General features: G+C 46.6%; 1 protein-coding gene across 1 annotated transcript in view; it reads left to right on the top strand.

Moving 5' to 3' along the window:
- Positions 1–15,940: 15,940 nt before the first annotated feature.
- LOC116953048 (radixin-like) overlaps positions 15,941–23,280 on the top strand; it is a 64,597-nt gene continuing 57,257 nt past the window's right edge. The window contains exon 1 of the mRNA XM_032972895.1: positions 15,941–16,110. Coding sequence (XP_032828786.1) covers positions 16,099–16,110 — 12 coding nt within the window. The 5' untranslated portion in view covers positions 15,941–16,098. The remainder of the gene's footprint in view (positions 16,111–23,280) is intronic.

The raw sequence follows: 23,280 nt of genomic DNA, 5'->3' as shown, positions 1-23,280 counted from the left end.
CACCTTGTGTGCTCATTTACGGCTGAGTTAACCCAGGGGGAACCCAGGGGGGGGGGGGAGCGGGGACCGGTCGATATGTTCGCCCCCCCCCCCCTTGACGTTGGCCGTGAGCAGGTGGATCGAGATCGAGATCGGCTCAGCGCAGATCTCAGCGCGAACCTCTGCGCCACGGCGATCTTAGTGAACACGCCTTCATTTTTGGGGTGAGATCATCAGCCAGATCCAAAGCCCCCCCCCCTAAATTGGTTGAGAAGCACTCTATGCGACACTTCAGCACTCAGTCATTTACTAATGATGTGCTTCACTCGGATATTGACAAGGTTTGTGATATCCCCAACCTGACTATGGCTTGGGAGACCATCATGTACACGTTTCTCCAAATTCTTAACAGACATGCTCCGTTGGTTAGATTTAAAACTAAAGGCAACCGCCCACCATGGTTTGATCCTTTGATTACAAAGCTCATGAAAACTAGAGACAAGGCTTGGGCATGTGCTCAGAAAAATAATTTGGTCAATGACTGGCTAGAATACAGGATTTTAAGGAATAGATGCGTCAAAAAAATACGGCATGCAAAAAATGCCTACTTTTCCTCCACTCTCCTGGAATCACATGGAAATGCCAAGGATTTTCTAGAAAACAATCAAATGTATCGAAAAGGCATCCAAAACAGACAATCTGCCCGTTGAGCTTAACCGAAATGGGAAATATTTTTCAGATCCCAAAAAAATAGTTGACAATTTTAACCTTCATTTTTCTGAAGCTGGTAATCTTTTTGATAATGTATTGGGAGTCACCCCTGCTCGTGCAAATTCCTACACCCCTGTCCAAACATTAAACGAATTTAGTTTCCAGCCAATCCACGAAAGTAATGTTCTGAAACAACTGTCCTACCTCAAAGGGTCCTCCTCTACCGGAGCAGATAAGATTCCCGTCTTTGCTCTACTAACTGTTGGTCACCTAATATACAAACCTATAGCCCATATTTTCAACCTGTCCATCAAAGAAGCATCAGTTCCTCTAGAATGGAAACATTCCTATGTCCGTCCACTTCACAAAGGGGGCCCTAAAGATAAACCAAATAACTACCGACCTATCTCAATTTTTTCCCCGTTGATGAAAATTTTTGAAAAATTATTGACCTACCAAATTATCAGTTTCCTGTCCACCAACAATCTACTACATCTAAAACAATCCGGGTTCCGAAAAAAATACAGCACCACATCTGCTGCATTAGACTCTCTGAATCACATTTACAGTAGCCTTGATAATAAACAGTACTGTGCCTGTCTTTTTCTAGACCTGTCCAAAGCTTTTGATACAGTAGACCACAACACCCTGCTTAGTAAACTAAGTTGCCTCGGTTTTTCCGAAAACGCAGTAAAATGGTTACAAAATTACCTCTTTTCTCGCACCCAAACTATATTCACAGATGGTTGAAAGTCAAACAGTGTTAGGATAACAAAAGGGGTTCCACAGGGTTTCATCCTCGGCCCCCTTTTGTTCTCTCTTTATGTCAATGACTTGGGCACTGACCTGGATTATTACAGGGTAAATCTTTTTTGCAGATGACACGATACTGATTACTGCTGGCCGCTCTCCGGATGACGTGATTGCTAAGCTACAGGGTGATTTCAACAAACTACAACATCAGCTAGTTGCTCTTAAACTAGTCCTGAATACCTCCAAAACCAAGGTGCTATGCTTCTCACCAGGACCATAGCAGGAAGTTATTTTTCCCCAATTACATTCCTTAAATAATTATCAAATAGAGCAAGTCAAGATATATAAGTATCTTGGGGTCATCCTGGATTCGAAACTGAATTTTGAAGATCAGATTGATTATATTGGTAAAAAGACAAAAATAAAAATTGTTTTTCTGTATCGACACAAGCACTGCTTCCCCCCAATGTTCCGTTTGGAATTTATAAAAGCTACCATACTGCCTCTACTTGACTACTGTGAAATCGTGTATAAATCAGCCCCAAGTACTCTACTGAAGAAGCTTGATTCCATCTATCACTCGGCCTTAAGATTTACATTGAACTGCCCATATAGGACTCACCACTGTGATCTCTACATTGGGTCAAACTTAACATCTCTTAATGTTAGACAGCTTGTGCACCAGATCTTATTTATTCACGATGTACTTACAAAAAAATCCGCAGACTACCTGCTGGATCTCCTCTCTGTTTCAAAGAACAAATTTGACCTAAGGTCTTCGCTCATTTACCAGCTTCACATTCCCTATTGCCGTACAAAAACTGGAGGAAGTGCCTTTGCTATTGATGCCCCCAGGGTCTGGAATGCTATTGCCAATAAACTGCAACTTGAATCGCTACCAATGAGATCTTCTCTCAAAACTGCTCTAGAGGAGTTGTACACCCCTAGCTGCCACCGCTATTCATTGGCGTAAAATAAAATAAAATGTTTCGCTCCGGACGACGCTGCAAAGTATTATCTGTATTTTGATTTAGCGTGTTGATCTTAAAGGTGCATTGAAAAATTTGATACTCCGACTGATGCTTCTGTTGTTGTGGAGTAACTCATGCAGCCAGCTGTGGCTCTAGGATTTGGTGTTACATGTTATTTATGTAGTTTATTGTAAAAATTCGGTCACAGTCACTATGATCACTGTTACGTTGCAATTATGGCTTTATTTTTTGTTGATTTCGAAAACGTTTTTTCGTTTGGATATGTTTTTTCTGTAGTACAGAGTTAGACGGATGGCCTTAACCTAAGTTTTCTTGTGGTTGTTGTTTGGCTTGCATTCCACTGGGATTTTTTTGCACACAGCGTTGGTGTACGGTGCTTTTTTCAGGAATATTTTGCTGTTTTTTCATGGATTTTCTGTTTGCACAGTCACATAGTCACTTTAAGATGTTTTCTTGTTCGTGTTTTTGTTTGTTTGTTTGTTGTGGTTGCACCCGATTCAACAGCCGAATGGCTCACAGGGCTATACCAAAATAAATAAACTGAAAAAACTGAAAACACCCACATCACTCAAAGACCCCCCCCTCCCGCCACCCCTGAACAAGCGCTGTTAGCGAGTGGCACCTATGAAGGCCGGCACGGCACACGGCGGCGTGGGTGGCCAGCACCACGCCCGGCCGCCTTTGTCTCCCGCTAACCGCTACGCCACCGTTCCTGGTAGAGACACACCCCCTCGTTACGAAGTGGAATGTGCTCAATATGCCTTGTGACGCACATAACACGCACAACTATTTAACATTCCAAGGCGATGTGCATTTGTGTATACTGTACATACCGTACGCCCATTGCCTACCTGGTATATGTCTACGGGCCAGGAGTCGTGTTTATAAATATAATTATTGGAAGCATGATAAAGATTTCCCTTTAGGGGGGTAGAGGAAGGAGAAATAATAAAGTATCACTATCGGATCTTTAAATGTACAGGGCATGCACCAGTGGTGGATATTCCACATTCCCATGGCAAGAGACTTGTTGGTCTCCTTGCTTGAGAGTGACATTTACAGTCTTACCAGAAGCCCCAGCTGGTAAAGTTTTAGGTCCTACCAGCTGAGGTGTAACTTGGGAATTTATAAACCAGCACAATTTATAGACACACAAACAGCGGTACCCAATTCATATAATGCTGAAAGTCGATTCAAATGGCTTGGCCATGTCATTAGTAGAAAGGAACACCGCATTAGAAGGAAGGCGATGAACGTGGAAGCACCAGGGCCTCGAAGTGAGAGGCAGGCGTGGGGAGAGGTGGGTTCCAAGCAGTGCACCAGGAGATGAAGGAACGTGGAGTGGACGTGGAGGTGACGACTCAGGAAAGGAGATGGTTGGGAAATCGGGACTGGGCAAGGCACACTGAAAGAAGTTGATATTTTTCTCGACTGTACTCTATAATATTTGCAAGTGATTTTGAAGAGATGTTGAACGCTTCCTTCCGTGTCTGTGTTTGGGATAGGAGTCCTTCTACGTAAATGAGCTCAACACTGAGTGAATTATGACAACATAAGGCACCTTGCCAGAGATCTCCAGATATATTCCAGATTTACTGAGACATGTATTACACTCCTAGTGCTTGAAACATCCCTTTATTGTGATCGTTTTAACATTCCATTTATTGTTGCGATTAATTACAATCTATGCCGTAGTTACCATTACATTACATGACAACGGTATACACGCACGTACACGCAGCTTAGCCAGTATTTATTTCATATTGCATTTGATGACGCTGGTACCAGGCTCTTTGCCGAGTGGTGATGCAATGAAAAAAATCTTCGTCAGATGACGAGAGAGAGATAGATGCAGTGAGGTGAGAAATATATACACAAAAAAACAAGATATCATGCGATTCGAAAAGAGAGATTCAGAAAAGATAGCATTTACAGAGAGAAGTTTACTTTTTAACGTTACTTTAGTCCCGATGTGTATTCATACATGAATTTGAGCTGATGTTTGATGAACCCCTATTTGGTTCATGGCAAGATGTTAACTACATCGCCTGGTATACAGGAGGTCGTGGGTTCGATCCCGACCCTGATGCCCGCTGCTGTATATTTGGAGTTTGCGTGTTTCTTTCTCTCCGTGGTCGTGTGGATTTGTCTCCGGGTCCTCCGGTTTACCCCTCCACATTTAGAATGAACATCACGCGTTTAGAGAATTTGGCTGCTAAACATTTCCACGTGATGAGCCACTTCGTTGAGCTACCGTAAGTGGCTCGGTCGCTTCTCAAAAATAGCAATATAGCTCAGTGGACCTTACCTGGTAACATAAAAACAACTGTTTCGTTTTCGTTCACTTGGCGCGTTTTCTTTATTTGCTTATACCGCACTTCTCGAGCCACACAGCACAAGACAGGGATTCACGCATTGGTGACATTGCCCTTATATCTGTCGTGACCGATCAAAACCGAGGGCACGTTGCTAGCTCTCATCCACGCCTTGAGGCAGCAGCCGAGTTAATGCGGAGATGCCTGTGTTTGATCACTGGCTTTGGCAGGGTTGCAATGATGATGGTCGGCAAGACGAGAGGGCTCCGTGAGAGAGGTCAAAACGGTGGTACTTAATGTTTTCTAAAAAAAAAAAGAGCAAGGCCAGTTTTGATGTTAGCTCCCTCGTGGCTTTCGCACTGCCAAATTAAAACAAATCCACCGACCAATCATGAGTGCTCATCATCATGTTGAGCCATGATCGATCTACTGTTGGATGAAGTCTCCCATATAGGCCTTCTCCAACTCTCATTGCGAAGTAGCAATCCGCCTAGCACCTGCACACGAGTAGATGGCATCGCTCCATGCCACACATCTGCCGTAGACATCCTCTGGAGCACGGTATTCTACCTTGGTTGCCACAGTGAGGAGTGAGAGCTATAGGCGGATGACATACGATACAATCTTCATACTGCAGCATGTGCGTTTGTATAGTTTTAACAGCCTAGTTCCAACTTCTAGTTATAGCAGTTTAAAAGAGGAAGGCCCCTTTTTATGGACACTATAATATCCGATGTGGCGGCACTGCTTGAGTCACAAAAGTAACGCATCCTTGCTTACGTGCGACCTCGTTTATAAGTGTTGGCCTGCGGTAACATTTGCTTCAATAATCACCTCTTTATGTCACCACGGGCATAATTTTTTTTAAACAAGGCCGTGGCCGTGTGACATGCTTCCAGCCTCCGTATCCTCTGCAAGCCGAGTGACGTCTCAATAGCGGGCCCACTCCTGCCAGTGCACGAAAAGCGTTTCCAATTTTAGAAGCAATCGCACGCAAACGGGGGAAGCAGAGACACGCGCGAAGGGCAGTTGGAGGTGGAATTTTTTGTTGTTCTGGTGTAAAAAAAAAAATTGCGCGATGTTTCGGCTATGTAGTGGTCGAGGGATAGAACATTCATCGCTGACATTTCACGTTTAACCCCACTGCCGCCGGCGCCAAGGACCTTCCGAATGGCACCGGGTATTTCGGCGAAACGCTATCGATTTCTCTCCCATTCAATATGCTACTTTTGCTTCAGAGGCGAGCAATTGGTTCATGGTGCCACTGCAAAAGAGCCAAAGGAACTTCTTCCCTTCGGGCGATGGTTGACGCATTGAAGCAAAGTCACGGAGGGTCAAGTATAAATCTCTTGAGATTATTTTCAAGAATGTTTTTTTTTAAATTGTCTTGTGCCCAGTTCGAACCACCTCAATGCCCCGTTTCATCTGCTCTGCCGTTATCTCGTTCCAGGCCCCTGCCTGAGACGGCAGATTTGGCTGCGCCTCCCAAGACAGAATTCACAAGGTCACGGCTCACATCAGATGACCCCGAAGCGCAGAAGCTGTCCCAGTTGACTTCTCGTACATCGATCAACTCTGTGCTGAGCCATGGGGGGAGGCCGTCACATTTTGTGGTTCTGCTCAGCCTAAGCATGGGTCAAAAGATTCGTGGAATCAAAGGTTAAAATCTTGACCTCCCCGCGCCATCGGGAACGACACTCGTACATCTTTTGGGCGAGGTGTGCATTTTCCGCACGAAAACTTTTGTAAAGTTTTAGACGTGTCCTCTGAGTGTTTGTGATACGATTCAGAATACAAATAATAAAATTTCGATATTTTCAGCCCTCTGCCAATCCACTGCGAGATGAGGGCATCTTCATGTTCGCTGTGTCCGTCACGGGCGTTGCTTGTCCGTGCTTCACCGCGTTGCTCGGTGTGGATTCGAGGGGAACCAAGGGCTATTTTAGTTGTCACTCTCCACTCCAGTTCGCCGTAGCTGGGAATTGAACTCGGCTGGCAACGGTTCATAGCTCGGTCTACTAACTACTGCACCATTGGTCCCTATGATTAAGAATGTTACAGCCTTATATTAATTGGCATGTGACTTCGCAGATGTATAAATGCGTGTGTGTCTTTGTTTAAATGTTAACAACGGCAATGGGCGTTGAGACCTAACATTGGTAACCAGGTGTTTTAGAAACGAGATATGTCTTCAAGGCGTACACCGACACTTATTTCGGAAATCACCACAGATATTGTCCCGTGACCGTGGTATAAAGAATATTATAGCAATTACAAGTGGTTATTTTGCGGGGGTGTTTGACTGTGGGTTTTGATTATTTTCTGAACTGGCTAATCCTGCAGACCGCTGGTGATTCGTATAACAAATTGAGTTTAAAAACATCTTGTAAAGTTACGTGATACTACAGGCACACAAACATTAATGATAACAGCTCATTTTCTGTACAATTGGGGGAATACCAGTGACACTAAATATGTAGTGGTTATTTATGAGCAGGGGTTGATCTCTTTGAATTTCACCTCAGTGACGTGAAAGGGCAACTTTAGAGACCCTCCGTCCAAAGAATGTTTATCGCGCCTCTGGCTAAACGAGGCTTTGCCCTTGCACAGGAGACATGTGACACCCTACGGACTTCACTGCCCTGGTAGAAAATGATATTAGACCTTGACTCTGAGAGTCTATGGCAGAGTCTGCGTACAAAGCGATGTCCTCGCTCAATCAATATGCATTGATACGCTTCTAAATCTGCAGCTTACAGCCTCTGTAAGCTGTGGTAGAAATTGTACATTCCTTTGCCAGTGACGAATCTCTCCATTGCGACAACCACTGGTCGACTTCCCCCACCAAAAGTGGTACTCATTTTATCGACCCCGGAGTGAGGGATGCTGGGCTCAGTCAGACTGCGCCCCCCCCCCCGCTCACCCCCGCCCCCCCCCGCTCACCCCCCCCCGCTCACCCCCGCCCCCCCCCCCGCTCACCCCCCTCCGCTCACCCCCGCCCCCCCCCCGCTCACCCCCGCACCCCCCCCCGCTCACCCCCGCACCCCCCCCCGCTCACCCCCGCCCCCCCCGCTCACCCCCGCCCCCCCCCGCTCACCCCCGCCCCCCCCCGCTCACCCCCGCTCCCCCCCCGCTCACCCCCGCCCCCCCCCGCTCACCCCCGCCCCCCCCCCGCTCACCCCCGCCCCCCCCCGCCCACCCCCGCCCCCCCCGCTCACCCCCGCACCCCTGTCCTGCCGCTGACGTCAGCTTGATGATCCTAGTACAGCAACTACGGCAGAGTACAGGGTGATCCATTTATAGACGCCCCACTATCATAACGTGACAAAAATAAATGGCAGAGAAAAACAACTTGGGATCCATCGCCGTTCAATCAGCTGGTGATAATAAAGGTAAGGGGGGAGGGGCGGTGGGGGGGGATTTAAAATCATGGGGGTATCTATAAATGGATCACCCTGCATGGCACAGTACATTTTCACTCTGGGCAGGGTCGGTGTTTTTGGATCGGCGTCGCGCTCACCTCCCAGGCTCGTCTGACCGGCTTCGTCACATATCTTAAAAAAAACTGAAATTTGCATGATTTCCGTTTGCGCAAGCGAGTTCAGTAATTTGCAGGCATTACGTCAAATCGTGCAGCGGTGGCAATATTCACTTGGGACACAACACTCGTTGCCTCTGTCTACAACTGGCTACGCGGTCGCGTTCACATTCCATCATTCACGTCACCTGGGAAGACATCGAGGGCTTTGTTTGCACGCTTCTGCAGAATTCTGGCACTGCCCGGACATTGCCTTAAAAGCGAAATCGACGAATTCGTTGGGCAGGTTTTGGTCAGATTCCCTGTTGCGGAGTGAGTTGAGCCCGAATTGGCATACTATTTACATTCTGATAATAGGTTTTTCCCCTTTTTTCTGGCTACAAAACAGGTGTTAAGATGTTAAAACACCAAACTGAAACCTTTTACAAGGAATCATGTCTGCATTAACCACAATGCTTGTGGCCAGAATGCAAACAAAAAAAACATACTCTGATAATACTGCATTGCAATATGTTACTGGAGTATTGCAATATGTTACTGGAGCATTGCAATATGTTACTGGACAAGGAGATCCCATGATGTATTCACATTCTGGCTGGCCATCGGAACAAAGACGCTCAGTGCATCGCACGCTCTCAGATGCACTTCTGCGGCCGTCTTGAATGCTCTTCCGTACGATGTTAGGAAACTATGCATTTTGAAATCTAGCTTGAAAATTCATTTCTTGAGAACTGCTTTTTGTGTTTCGTTTGTCGTCTTTCCCCCGCACCTCTGAATCGCAAGCTTGACTACGTTACGGCGCGAAAGAAGTTCTACATACACACAATAACCCGCTGCAGCAGCCGATCTTCCCCACCATCAAGCCTTCTAGCTACGTATCCTGCCCCAGCCCTCTGCTCTGAGCGGCCACTGTGATGCCCCGTAATGCCCTATCCACTGCTGCATGAAGATTAAAAGTGTCTAGCTGCAGCTCAGTCCGTCTCACTCGCTCCGTACTCATACTTTCGTGATTTACCGAGCCTCCAACTTCCTTTTTTTGCAGCGTTCAAGCTCATATTGCTTGCCATCACACCGTCATTCCTTTTGTTACATTGTGTTATGATTCCTTTCCTCATTCTTTACCTCATGCTTTGACAGTTTTGTATATTCCTTGAAGTGTACAGATCGCTTGGCATTCGTTCCCTTTTCCAGATCTCTCCTCTTCTCCCACGTGATTTTAATACTTCCAGATAACTTTTTTGCCGTTTGATTGTCTCGTAGAATGAATTTGCTTTGCATGCAATTCGTGTTTTTCTCCCTCGGGCTACGTCGAAGTTGAATGTGGATTGTGATCAACAACCTCCTAGTCAAATTTTGATTTAAAGCTTTCGTGACTGCAGGGATTCATATTCTTGGTTCTTTCAGTAAAGTCACGTAGAAGGAAAACAATAAAATAAAATATAAAGCAATACAATTCTCACGACGTTTCGACTGCAACACAACACAAGCAACGTTAAAAATAACCGCCACTTTTTAAAAATTTTCTTGTTGTGGTTTTCACACCTGATGATGATTGCTTGTGTTGCAGTCGAAACGTCGTGATAATTTTATTGTTTTATATTTTTATTATTTTATTGTTTCCCTTCTACGTGACTTTACCGAAAGAACCAATAATATATAACCTCGTAGTCACTTTAAGATGTTTTTCTTATTGGTGTTTTTGTTTTGTTTGTTTGTTATGGTTGCACCCGATTCAAGAGCCGAATGGCTCACAGGGCTACACCAAAATAAATAAACTGAAAAATAAACTGAAACCTCCAAGTGTTGAATTTGCCAAGGACAGAGACGTCCCTCACACAATCCGGGAAGGTGATGGCCATCCCACGCCCTCGCGAGCCGTGCCTTCGTAGGTGCTCGCGAAGGAGCACTTCCTGCCCACGGTCTGTTAAGGCTGCACGGAGGATCTTTGTCTTGCTTTGTGTGTGTGTCTATATATGAGACTTTGAGTATATCTCGTTCCTTAGGGTCGGTCAAGGAGCAGAGATGAGAAGATGATCGGTCAATTTTGTTTCGGGAGGGAGGTGAAAGGGAGGAGGATGTCTATCAGAGCTGCTAGCACGTGACTATAATTAACTTTTCTCTTTCTTAAAAAAAAATTGATTCTAATCGATGGGTATGTTTTGACGGGGGTCGTGTGGGACGGTGTGGACCGCGTTCCTTTATAAACACCGCAGTGCAGCGGAAGGGAAGGGGGGCGTGCCTCACACCCACATTGTTATAATAACGAAACTATTCATATTGTTTTTATTTCACCAGGTAAGGCCCGCTGAGCTCCGTAGCTCGTTTTCCGAAGAGATCTGGCCACAAATGATAGCTCAACGAAAGCGGCTTATCGTGTGGAAATGTATAGCAGCCAAATGCTGCTCACTCTAAACGCGTGCTTCTAAATGTGTAGGAACAAAAACCGGAGGACCCGGAGAAAAATCCACGCAACCACGGGGAAAAGGCGCAACGTTTCACTTCTGGTCCACCCAGCAGCATAGAGGAGCGCACACACCACAGATAGTCAATTGGCGTTTCATGTGGAGTCGGGTAAAGTGTGGGTATTCCCACCTCTTCCCAACACACCTGTGGCCAAATACTCTCGAAATATCCTTCTTTCGAGGCACTTCCGCCAGCCACGTGGAGGCCCATCTGCCAGTAGTGACGCGAGCAAGCAATTTCGGGCCTGCACCTTTACCTTGCGGTTAGATATTTGGCCAGTGCAAATCGCTGAGTTAAATGAAAGACCACCACTGCATTTTTAAAAATGTAACTAAAACTATTTAAACAAAAAAATGTTTTACCAGCTGAGACCCACTGAGCTGTACAGCTCTTTTTCAGAAACGACCTGGCCACAAATGACAGCTCAACGAAGTGGCTTATCACGTGGAAATGTATAGCAGCCAAATACTCTAAACACGTGACGTTGATTCTAAATGTGGTGGGAAAAACCGGAGGACCCAGGGAAAAGTTCACGCGATCACGGGGAGGGAGACACGAACACTCCAAATATACCGGCGTCAGGGTCGGGATCGAACCCACGCCCATCCTGTATATCGGGCGAGGGACCTGGCATTTCGCCACCCTGTTCGTCAAGGTCGAGTCGGCACGCGTGCAGGAATTGGGCTCTGCCTGGCCAGGCTGTTGGCGACAGCATCGGAGACCGGGCTGCGCAAAGAATCAACAATGGGCCCTATGGGCCCCTGAATGTCCATTAGGATTTTTTTTTTTTTGGGGGGGGGGGGAAGTGACCGCTGTGTTCCTGTTCCTCTGCTGGCTGCAAGCTCTAATAAAAGGCATCCAGCACTCTCTCGTACCCCGCTCCCATCTCTGCTCAATTTACCTGCTTTTGTTGTTAAGTGCTCTGACCTGATATATATATTTAATGTGTCTAAGAAATCCACGCTGAGTCGTAGGAATATTTTTTTCAGACGTTGTCCTGCATGTGGTTTATACTTTAAGATGTTTTCAGCCAATTAATAACGAGTGTTTATTCTACAGCGTGGGCGGAAGCCCATGCCTTGCGCGATTGGGTTACAGGCAGCAGTCACGCTTCATAGATTTGGTCCGTCTCTATGGCTCGGTGTAGAAACGTACAGTTGAATTAACTTTAACTTGTTAACTTGTCTTCTTTGGTTCTTTCGGTAAAGTCACGTAGAATGAAAATAAAATAATAAAATAACACAATAAAATTATCACGACGTTTCGGCCACAACGCAAGCGGCCGTCTTCAGGTGAAAGGTACAGAACTGTCGGGACGACAGAGCTTCAATGAACGATGTTAAGATTCGTAGCGACTTTTAAGCTGGTTGGGAGAAGTGAGGCACCTTGACAAAGGGGTTTACATATCAAATAGCTGAGGGATTAGCTTGTGACTGGTCACGGCAATGGCTATGTTAAAGTCAAAACCTACACATCCACAGAGGCAACTAGTAATTTAGCATTGAAATAGCTAAGGGATTAGCTTGTGACTGGTCACAGGAATAGATGTTAAAGTAAAGGCCTACACATCCACAGAGCTCTGTGGATGTGTAGGCCTTTACTTTAACATCTATTTCAGTCACAAGCTAATCCCTCAGCTATTTGATATGTAAACCCCTTTATCAAGGTGCCTCACTTCTCCCAACCAGCTTAAAAGTCGCTACGAATCTTAACATCGTTCATTGAAGCTCTGTCGTCCCGACAGTTCTGTACCTTTCACCTGAAGACGGCCGCTTGCGTTGTGGCCGAAACGTCGTGAGAATTTTATTGTGTTATTTTATTATTTTATTCCCATTCTACGTGACTTTACCGAAATAACCAAAGAAGATGAATCCTTGCAGTCACGAAAGCTTCAAATCGAAATTGTTAACTTGCCTTTTAAAAGCCTTGATGAGAGCCGGGAAACTCTAATCTGTAGTGCTGTTGAGTCCTACAAACTCACATCCCTGTCAACGCTCTCTCTACGCTAGCAAAGGTTTCCACTTTTGTTATGCGAATGATGCGCTCCTGTCCTCTTTCTTGTTAGAATGTCAGACATGTCTGGTGAGCCCCAGTCAGTTCGAAGCTCATGAATAAGCCCCTTTATGCTTGTGCATGAAGGAATACGCCGTCATACATCCCTCTGCATGGAAAAGTTTCGCCTCTGGCATGTTCCAATCAGAGCAGCACATCGAAGGCCCTTTAATGTCTCAAAGCGAACACAAAAGTTTATCGGGGTGATGGAAGAAAAAAAAACACCGTGGGCGTTGTAGGATGTCAGCCAGGCGCAAGGGGATTTCTAGGAATGTCAGCGGCCTGGTCGCAATCCAGCCCGATGGCGCACACACACACACACGGGCTCTGTCACGTTTTGCCGATGTTACGACGCGTTTAGCAAATTCACACTCCGATGGAGAGGACGGGAATGCCGTGAGCTATAACGTCTGGGTGGACGCAGCTTTCTGGTATCGAAGAGAACGCCTCTCCTGACGCAGCACACCTCGGTGGCGGGCACCCCCAGTGCAGTAGATTCATTGGAGGGTGGGAGGGGGGGTGGCGTGTCACAATGCATGGACTCATCGTTTAAAAGTGGACTCTTGGGCTCTCGGTACATCCATTGAATTGTGAGAAACTATTAATGTCGATTCGTACGCCTGTGGGGTGGAGTGGTGGCGCAGCGGTTGTCGCACTGTGCCACAAACTCCCACGACTTGGGTTTCATTGGCGGTCACGGCTGCTATAAGTGATGAGAGTTATCCGAATCATTCCTGCACCCCGCACAACCCCGCCTTCACGCTCACACATTAACCAGCGTGATGAAGTATATACAAACAACACCCACGACCTACGTGGTGCGTACCAGACCTTCGTCCAATAGTCGATTTACAAAGACCAGCAAATTATTATAATATCGGAATGCCGTAGTGTAATGGTTAGCATGCTCGATTGGCAATCCAGAGGACTTTGGTTCAGCCCAAATTCCGGGTGTAGCGGTTGAAACAACGGTGCGAGATTTTCAATTCCTGACCACCCCCCCCCCCCCCCCCCCCTCAACGTTCTCTGTCCACCCGGTAGTACAAATGGGTCCGCACACCGGCTCGCCACGAGAGGGAGGTGCAACAAGTGGACTCGTCGCCATCTGTTATCCATCTGTACGGGGCTGGCGCATTGTCCCCTGCTGTGCGTGGGGTTTTTCCTATCCTCCGGGTGCTCCGGTGTCCCCTCACAAAGAACTCGTTCACTGGATGACAAAATACGAAGGTAAAACTCAAAGCAAGGAAGACCCTTCTGAAAAAAGGGACATACGATGCAAGCGTGGCTTTGCTGGCTAAACAAGTACATTGTCATATGAAACCTACATTATTAGAACTTATTATGAATGTAATTATTTTGGAGGGTCCTTTCCTCCCACAGCGGCAATGAGCAGCAATTACAGGGCTGCGCTTTTCCCTTCATACTGCGAGAAATAAAGTTTTGCTGGCTGGATTCCTGCCTCGCGGGCGACACGGTGGCGAAGGGTATTTAGAGGGTATTTGGCCCCTGATGTGATGCGAAGAGGTGGGAATACCCACACTTTACCCCACTCCACATGAAACGCCAATTGACTGTGTGGTGTTTGCGCTCCTGTACGCTGCTGGGTGGACCAGAAGGGAAACTTTACCCCGCTGTTTCGACGTTTCAGTTGTCGCGCCGGTAGATGGAATCGAAGCAATGCCCTTTCGGTTCGCCGAGGACAAGTGTGCTAACCAATCGCACCGTGACGGCAGACGTATTAATATCACGCGTCCAAATAAACACGCCTGGTGGCGCCCTCCATACTCGATCAGTCCGTACGCGAGTTAAGCGAATGGCTTTGACCTCCGAGTATCCCCCGCGTGTGATTTTCATTCCGAGTGACTCACTCTGCGAGCGAGCCAGCCAGCCAGCTTAGCGCCACGTGGGATGCACGTGAAACCGAATGCTGTATTTGCTCAGGGAACAGAGCCGAGCTGACCGGCAGCGGGTGAGTGGGCAGTGGACTCTTCAGTTTAACACACACAAAGCACACGGAGGACATATTTACCGTACAGTATATCATGACGTGAAAATTAATATCACATTCCTTTTTTTGTAATTAGGGGCCATGACGTCACGCAGCCTGGGGGGGAGGGGTCAGACATTTGTGACGATGTGTGACGAGGGGGGGGGGGGTTGAGAAATGTGACGTCACATCAAAATGCGCAACTTTACACATAGACAACACGTTCTACTTAATTTAACATACTGTTAATAAATGTTTTCTTCTACAACATCAGAGTGCAGTGCCACATTAAATACGCGCTACAATGACAATAGTTTAAAGCGATTTGAAGCATCTTTTAATTTCGGGGTGGGCCCAGAGCTTTGTGACGTCATATTTGAGAGGAGGGGGGGGGGTCTGACTTTTTGTGACGCCGTGTGACGAGAGGGGAGGGGGGGGTCAAAAATCGTCCAAAATCGCGTGACGTCATTTATGGACGCCTCCCTCCCCCCCCCCTTTGTAAAGAGAACAACGACACAAATCTGGAGACGGCGTTGCGCAGTCGCTGTGGTCACTTGGACGTGGCGATGACCTCTGTGGTCTCGGGCCGCCTGTGCGCGGACGAGAGTCGTAAGAACATGGAACACGTGGCCTCCTGGCCACCGTCACACCTCTGCGGATTCATACAAACAAATACAACTGCAGCCCAAAGACCTCTGTCATCCCACCCACCCCTCCCACCCCAAACGGCCAACACGGAGAAACACCCATGGCTACGCATGTGCTCGCTCCCATTAAAATCAAGCAGCGAAAACAACCCTCGTCTCCTAGGGGACATGGGGGGGGGGGTGGTGGACAGGCGAACTGAGTCGGTCTACAGGGCGGGCGTCTTCACGCGCAGCCCCGGTGATGCAATCACCTCGGTGACGCTCCAAGCCGCCAGGTGTTGGTGCGCAGCTGGGCGTGGACACCCGTGGGGGTCGTGGCTCAACGTCGCCTGCTGTGGAGGGAGGGGGGGCCCGCCCGCCCGCCCGCACGATGGAACAGTGAGGACAGGTGGGAAGGAGGTGGGGTTGAGATGCGTGGGATGGGGGGGGGTGTGTGCAGGAGATGGTGGAGGGGGGGGGGTGTGGTCGCGTGTCCCTTTAACCACGGCGCTCCGTCCCACAGGTGCCGTCAGAGTGCTTGGAGGTGCAGTGGAGCGCATCCTCGTGCAGGCTACGTTCTTCGTCGAGGTTCGCGTCGGCACGCGTGCGGGATCGCGGCTTTGTCTGGCCGGGCCAGTTGGCAAGAAAGCATCGGGAAAAGCGGCCGTGACCAGAATCAAAAATGCCTAAGCCGGTAAGTTGGAGACGTCTGTCTCTCCCCAGCTCAATGTTACGTGTATTTACTGTGAGTTATATTGTTTCTCGCAGTGTGTTTGTTCATAAACATCTCAACCCTCTACAAGTGGGTGTGTGTTTGTTAATTATATAGATTCAGCTGGTGGGATTTTTTTCTCTCTCAATTGTATCATGTTGAATATATATTACATGTGCTTGCGACATTGTATATTCATTTATATACTTCATATTATTTATTTTTCGTGCTTTGATTTATACTTTGCATTCCTATCGCTTTTTGTATTATAACTTTTTGACCCGCCGCTGCTGAATGTATGTTGAAAAAGAGCTTCATAGCTCATCGGATTTCTCCAGGATAAATAAAGATTCTGATTCTCTACATGGAGTCCGGATTATTAGAAACGCGTTAAAAAATGCTTACTTAGCAATGGGGAGGCGCTCATCCAACAGTGAATGTTGGTTTCAATATTTGTACAATGGCTGGTCAGAAAGTCACTAAACTGGTTAGACAATGTAGGCACCCCCCCTCCACCCCCCCTCTGTACTCCTGGTATGGAAGCTGAGAACATCGCTGTGCAATTTACTTTGACGAGAAAACGACGTGCGAGTCCAAACCACACTTTTAAAATTCTATTCTCAAAAAAAGCGTTCAAAACTTGTGTAAAGAAGTAAGCGCGCGTGTGAACAAATATTCAGAAGACTTGTTTTTCCACACAGCGTTTTCTCGCCACAAGGCACGCGGTCTAGAGCTGCGAGCCTTTTCGATGTTCATCGCAATAGGCGCCCGTGCGTTGAGAGCTTTTTAAAGTGGCCGCATTTTTGCAACAAAAAAAAACCCACTAAAATTGTTCGACAATAACATTTTACCTTTTCCACACATTCATATTCGTACCACCAATGTTTTGAAAGTGCGCACTTCTTTTTAAAATAAGTATTCCACTTATGCACCAACGATCACATTGAGCTTTGCTGCTTTATTATAACAGCGCGCGTACAATGTTGGGTACGTTCTGCAACAAAAAAAAACAGGTTCCCTTAATGATGTGTTTGACGAAGCATCTCATATTTGCACGGTGCACAGTCATGTACACTCCCGTATCATTTGTTCTACGGGCACACACATAAAACACGCAGATCTCCCTGATAACCATGCAGAACAATTGGGGCAAATGCTGTTAGCGAGCATCTATTAAGGCCAAGAGGGTTGTGTCCCCCAATGTTTATGTTAACACGCACACAGTGCACAAAGGCACTCTGTAAGCCTCAGTTGACCAACGGCCAGTGCAGCTAATTGCCACTATTGTCATCCGTGCTGCCAATTCATGGTTTGTTGCGCTAACCACTGCTCTGCCGCTCCCTTACACACCCACACACAAAAATAAAGTTAAATATTGTTGTTGCTTTTGCTCTACAATGGGGAAAGCTGTTTTAGCAAGCGGCAGTTATGCTGGCGCTGTGTTCCAAGGCCATGAACGGCCACAAAACCTGCACGGCCGCCTGCATCTGTTCAGCGCCGGTGTTGACTTGGTAATGTAAGGTCCGTCCGTGCCAGCTACGGACACCAATTTCCACTGAACTTGCAGGCTTTTCGGGTCGCCTTCCGAACGCTCACAAACACGCTCCCCTTGGGGCAAGGTTGATGTCGCTGCTGCTGCTATTTTGCCAAAACCTATGTTTCGTACGTGTCTCTCCTTAATAAAGTTGCAACATAACCGGTTGTCGGGCTTTTAACGAGTGCCAAGAACAACCCAACCCCGAGGCCGTATCGCGCGTCAATCCCTTTTTGGTTAAAAAAAGTGTAAAGTCGATCCGCGTTGCATCGCGTCTGGCAATTTACCTTTAAAAGAAAATACCGTGAGATCAAGAACGCCACTTTGGATTATTTTACTTTGAGCGTAGTGAAGTTTCATTCGCTCGCCCGAAGGGCCCTTTTACGTTTACGATGAGAGATACGTTTCCAGCGTACTAGAAAAAAACGTATTTCGCTGAAACTATGCGCCGAGGAGGAACAAAAGAACACGGGGGGGGGGGGGGGGGGGCTTTTGTTGTTGTTGTAAACGCAGTGGAAATCCACCGGATTCAGCAGTTGTCAAAAAATGGCATGGAATGTCTCGCCCCGCAGCGATGCGTCCCATAATTGGTGGTACGGGTCTCCAGATGGCCGTGTGTGCTTTCGCAGTGATTTTCAAACACTTTTAATTGAATAGTGAAATTTACAGCTGTCAAGCAGGTGCTCAATAATCGACTCACTTGGCTACACTATTCTGCCCACGTGCCTCCACTTGTTTATCGGTCATTTCTATTCGAATGAAATCTTTTCGCGGTCAACGACACCCACGTGTTGACTGAACAAACGTGAGATTTCAACAGTGACACATGAAGTGGGCAGCTCTTGAAAATCCATCCATGAGACTCCAGCTTAATTATCATAAGCGATAGCAATAATAATTTACAGCCCTTTGTCAATCCACTGTTGGATGAGGACCTCTCCCCACACCGCGTCAGCGATGAGGATCGTTTGGCCGTGCCTCGGTGAAGCTGAGCCAGAGTCAAACCATTTAATTCAGCTCATCCAGTGGTCGTCAGCCTGGATGAGCGGCTCTTCGAGGACTGCTTCGTGACTTTACTTATTAAGGACCCACCGTCTCTTATTCACGTCCATTGAGACTCTTGAAAATATTGAGGGGATGTTTTAGGTCTGGTTATTTTGATAGCCAATCGCTGCGCTAATCATTTAACATCTATTACTCACCTTGGAAATGTACAGGAGTATTTATTTTGTTCTTTTAAATATGCTTTTTGGGTAAAAGCGACAAATGTAATATGAACTTGCTCCGTGATGTGAATGATGTCAAGGGGGAACTTAGTTTCCACTCGCTAAAAATGCTGACAGTGCACTTTGAGCAGTCCTTGTGCAAGTTCAAAGTAAGCGTGGGGTTAGAAGGTTTCCGTGGCCAGGCACTTGTTAAAGACTTGTAGGGGATAAAGAGGTCCTCTCATGCCAGGCATCTCCAAATCGTGCCCCTTTGTGTCCTTTGCGATGAACAACGAACGAATCCAATAATAAGAATATGAATCCAATAATAGTTTTAAAGCCATGGAAACTTCATTTAAACTCCGTACACAAATTAGCTTAGCTGGGTGTTGAGCCATGGGTGGCAATGTCACGTTCCTATGACAGGGTCCAGTCCTTCTGTTACTGTAGTTTAAAACTGTACCTTTATGAGTGAGTTGAGAATACAACCACAGCACTGCTCAGCTGGAAAACAATAATAATAATCATGGTAATTATAGTAATTAATACATATATAGACTACCGCTGCGTCTGGATAGACACAATGCTTTCATCTGTTCGTGTTAATTTATGTGTTCATTAAATATTTGTGCATTCATTTCACTTGGTGCACAACTCTAATGATAATTGTGTACGCTCAGGGGTGAAGGCACTGAATTAAAGTATAAAACTCTGGACGCAGCACGAGATAACGCAGCCGTTTGCGCGCCGTGTTATGAACCTGGCGGCCTGAGTTCTATTCCTGGCCATGCCTGACATCATACTGTGGATAGTTATGTCGGAACTGTTCTTGGGCTGGCACGGTGAAAGTGTCGTTAAACAACCCCGTGACCAACAGCATGGAGATACCATCATCCAGCAGTGTATTATCAGAGATTTTATTAATATTCACTTGACACTCGTGAATCACAACCACCGTGTTGTAAATATCCTAAACTAGCCACTCTTTAAAAGCACGTGACATTTGGGGTGCATATCAACAAATGTATTAGCTCAAGAATGGGAGCACAAAAAAAAATTTTGATCACAAAAACAATGTATGAGCTAAAATACAGGTGAATTTGCAGCCCTGAAATGTCTCGCTCACGCCACGGCTGGCGTTAATGCCTCCACTAGAGGGAGTGCTAGCGGGGCTCTAGAGAGACCCTCTCCTGGTTATGGGGCCTGCTCTCCCATGCTGGCCAGATGGCTTTGAAGAGGTGGGTGAACCCACATTTTACCCCACCACAGGTGACCTGCCAATCGACTACCTGTGGTGGACCCGTTTATAGTGCTAGGTGGGCAGAGGCAAGGTGGTATTTAAGATGCTCGCACACTTATTTCAACTCCCATGCCAACGACCTCTGGATAGCAAGTCCAGTGTGGTGCTAACCAACATCGCCAAATACCGTCTGGTAAAATCTTCTCAGATCCCCTCTCAATTACGTTCATCGTTTGAAACTTAACTTTGCAGAAGTACAAACGTGTGACTTCTCTTTATGGATCGTGACATATTATAGGGTATTTGATATTTAAATGCAGTGTGAAAATAGGAACCAGAACCAACGTCTTTCATAAAAAAAAGATGTCTCACGTAACCATTTGTTTTACCTGTTCTTAATTGTGGCAGGTTTTACATCGGTCCGACATTTGTTTTGTGGCAGCTAATTTTAGTAGCCAAAACGCCCATCCAGTAATACCCCTGGCAAATAAAATACGGTAAATGCAAACAAAAACTGCACAACAATAATAATACGAAAATAATGCTATAATAATGCTCACATTGCAATAACTGTATGAGAAAATTAGAATAAAGATGACGTAGAGTGCTTCGAGAAATCCCCGCTGGATGAAGGCACAGTGTCAGGTAAGGTAAACATCTTTTTACCATAAATCACCATGCCGGTCACTGTGGGTTGGTGAGGGGTGTGTGACAGGGGTGTGTGACAGGACCAGTTGAGATACCACTCATTGTTAGCCACGGTCGATAATTATCAAAATCAAGTTTCAGGTCGCCGGGTTCAAAGCGGCATTATTTAAGTGGTTTAAAATTAACGTTTAAGCGACCTTGTTCTCAGCGACCATGCGACACTCATTCGGATTTGAGAAAGAAGGATTTCAAAGGGCACTCGCGTCGTTTAATAAAGGACATCAATGAATAATAGTCACGCGACATACAAAATGAAATGTATGGCACGTCAGTGGATACAATGAGCCCGTTTCTTGAATCCCGCCGACCTCGTGGGCACACCGAGGTACACGTGGGCACACCGAGGTACACGTGGGCACACCGAGGTACACGTGGGCACACCGAGGTACACGTGGGCACAACGAGGTACACGTGGGCACACCGAGGTACACGTGGGCACACCGAGGTACACGTGGGCACACCGAGGTACACGTGGGCACACCGAGGTACACGTGGGCACACCGAGGTACGTCGATTGGCAAGTTGCGTTTGGTGGGGGGAAGTGTGGGCACGTCCACCCCATCGAAGACGTCTATCCAGCGTTGCAGAGGAGGCGAAAACTATCCTTGACGAAGCAGTTCTCGAGAACTCTTCCACCAGCAGTGCTATGAGCAAGTCATTGCAGGGCTGCACCTTTTTTTTAGTATAATTAATGTAACATATTTAGAACGACGAATTTACGTGAGTATTTTTTTTTAATCGGAGTCCGACGGTAATGCTAAAGGAGTGTAGCCACTCGAGTGAGTGAGTGTGCGAGTGTTTGGTTGGCCGTGTTCTAAATGGCAAGGTTTTCCACGCAAGAGAGGCGATCGCATTCCTGCGCCAGGTGTGGTAAACAGCCCTGGAGGGCCTGGCCACTCGTGGGAGCAGTGTTGAGAAAGAGCCCCTTGAATAACTGCTCCAGGCCGAGGATTAAAATAAACTCCAGCTCCACCTCCTTGACGTTTTTGGGGGCTAAACTGTTCTTGTTTTTTTCTTCCCGTCTTGTTCCGTAGCGCCGATGTCAGCTTTTTCAACCGCACCCGTCTGTAATATTAACAGCACGTACATTGGCCTAAAATTGTAGTGCCCGTACCGTTGTGGTTAACTTGCCGTTGTGAGTCAAATATTAACGTGGTCTCCTTGCTCAAACAAAAATGGAGTTATCATCTTGGCCGAAAGTCCTGATGCAATGGTGGAAATTTTGAATTCATGATGACAAGGCCTGTGGGCATGCCCTGCGCAACATACATTCGGCGCATGAGTTTGATTCCTTGCCGTGGCTACCGCCGTTAACGAATTACACCTGTCTGAATCGGTCCTTGCCAGTGGCGGATTAAGCTAGTGCGGGCCTGTAGTATATGTTATTAAGGGGCACTAAATAAAACACATATTAAAACACGCATTTTTCACTTGCATAATAAAGTAATTGTATTTTTTCATTTGCTATACAGCCAGATAATACGACAGATCGCTAACATTAAACAACCAGTCGTTCATAAAAGTTGAAGGTGGTATAGTACTATAGTGATAGAGCAAGTGCAGAACCACTGAACCGGAATTGATCGCTTGAAAGCATTTAGCGCGGGGCCCTTGAGAGTGCGGGGCCCGTAGCTACTACATAGTAGCTACATATGTAGCTTCTACATACTACATATGTAGCTACTACATGTGTAGCTACTACACGTGTAGCAACTACACGTGTAGTAGCTACTACATGTAGTAGCTACTTTTGCTACGAGGATAATCCGGCACCGCTCCTTGCTCCCTCCTCACCTTCACCAACCCGCAATGACCAGCATGGTGAAGTATGGTCAGTTAACCCCCGTGTACAGGATGGAGAGACTGTCATCCAGCAGTGGATTGACAAAGGGCTATAACATATAAATACAAACGCTTTGGTTCTTTCGGTAAAGTCACGTAGGTAGAAATAATAATAGATCACGACGTTTCGATTGCAACGAAAGCAATCGTTATCCGCTTGATGACGATTGCACGAAACGTCGTCATCTATTTTTTTCTACCCACGTGACTTTACCGAAAGAACCAAAGAGTATGGGTTCCTGCAGTCACGAAAGCTTCAAATGAAGATATAAATACAAATTTAACACGTAGGCTTTCGCTACCAATAATATGATAAGTTATGGCAAATCGCCCGATGAAGCTGGTTGTAATCACCAGCGAAACGTCGTGCTCAATTGTAAATGTTGTGCGTTTACTCGCCATCACACCGATGTGCTAAAGTTATAGCGAATTGACACGTTTTATTCACGTGACAAACCTTACTAATTGGCTGTGGTCGGGTGGTGGTGGGTTAACGACACAGCGTTTATATTTACGCGATCTAACCCAAAAAAAACCCTTTATCGTGAATAAATACAAATCCTCATCCGTACATCAATTTGGACCGCAGAATAACTCGGAGGAGCCAGCGACGGGCTCCAGGT

Source organism: Petromyzon marinus, chromosome 49, assembly GCF_048934315.1.
Source record: "Petromyzon marinus isolate PM22_M1 ecotype Great Lakes invasive population chromosome 49, UKy_Petmar_22M1.pri1.0, whole genome shotgun sequence".
Lineage (NCBI taxonomy): Eukaryota > Metazoa > Chordata > Hyperoartia > Petromyzontiformes > Petromyzontidae > Petromyzon > Petromyzon marinus.
The sequence above is the reverse complement of the archived record's forward strand: the minus strand, read 5'-3'. Positions and strand labels throughout refer to the sequence as shown.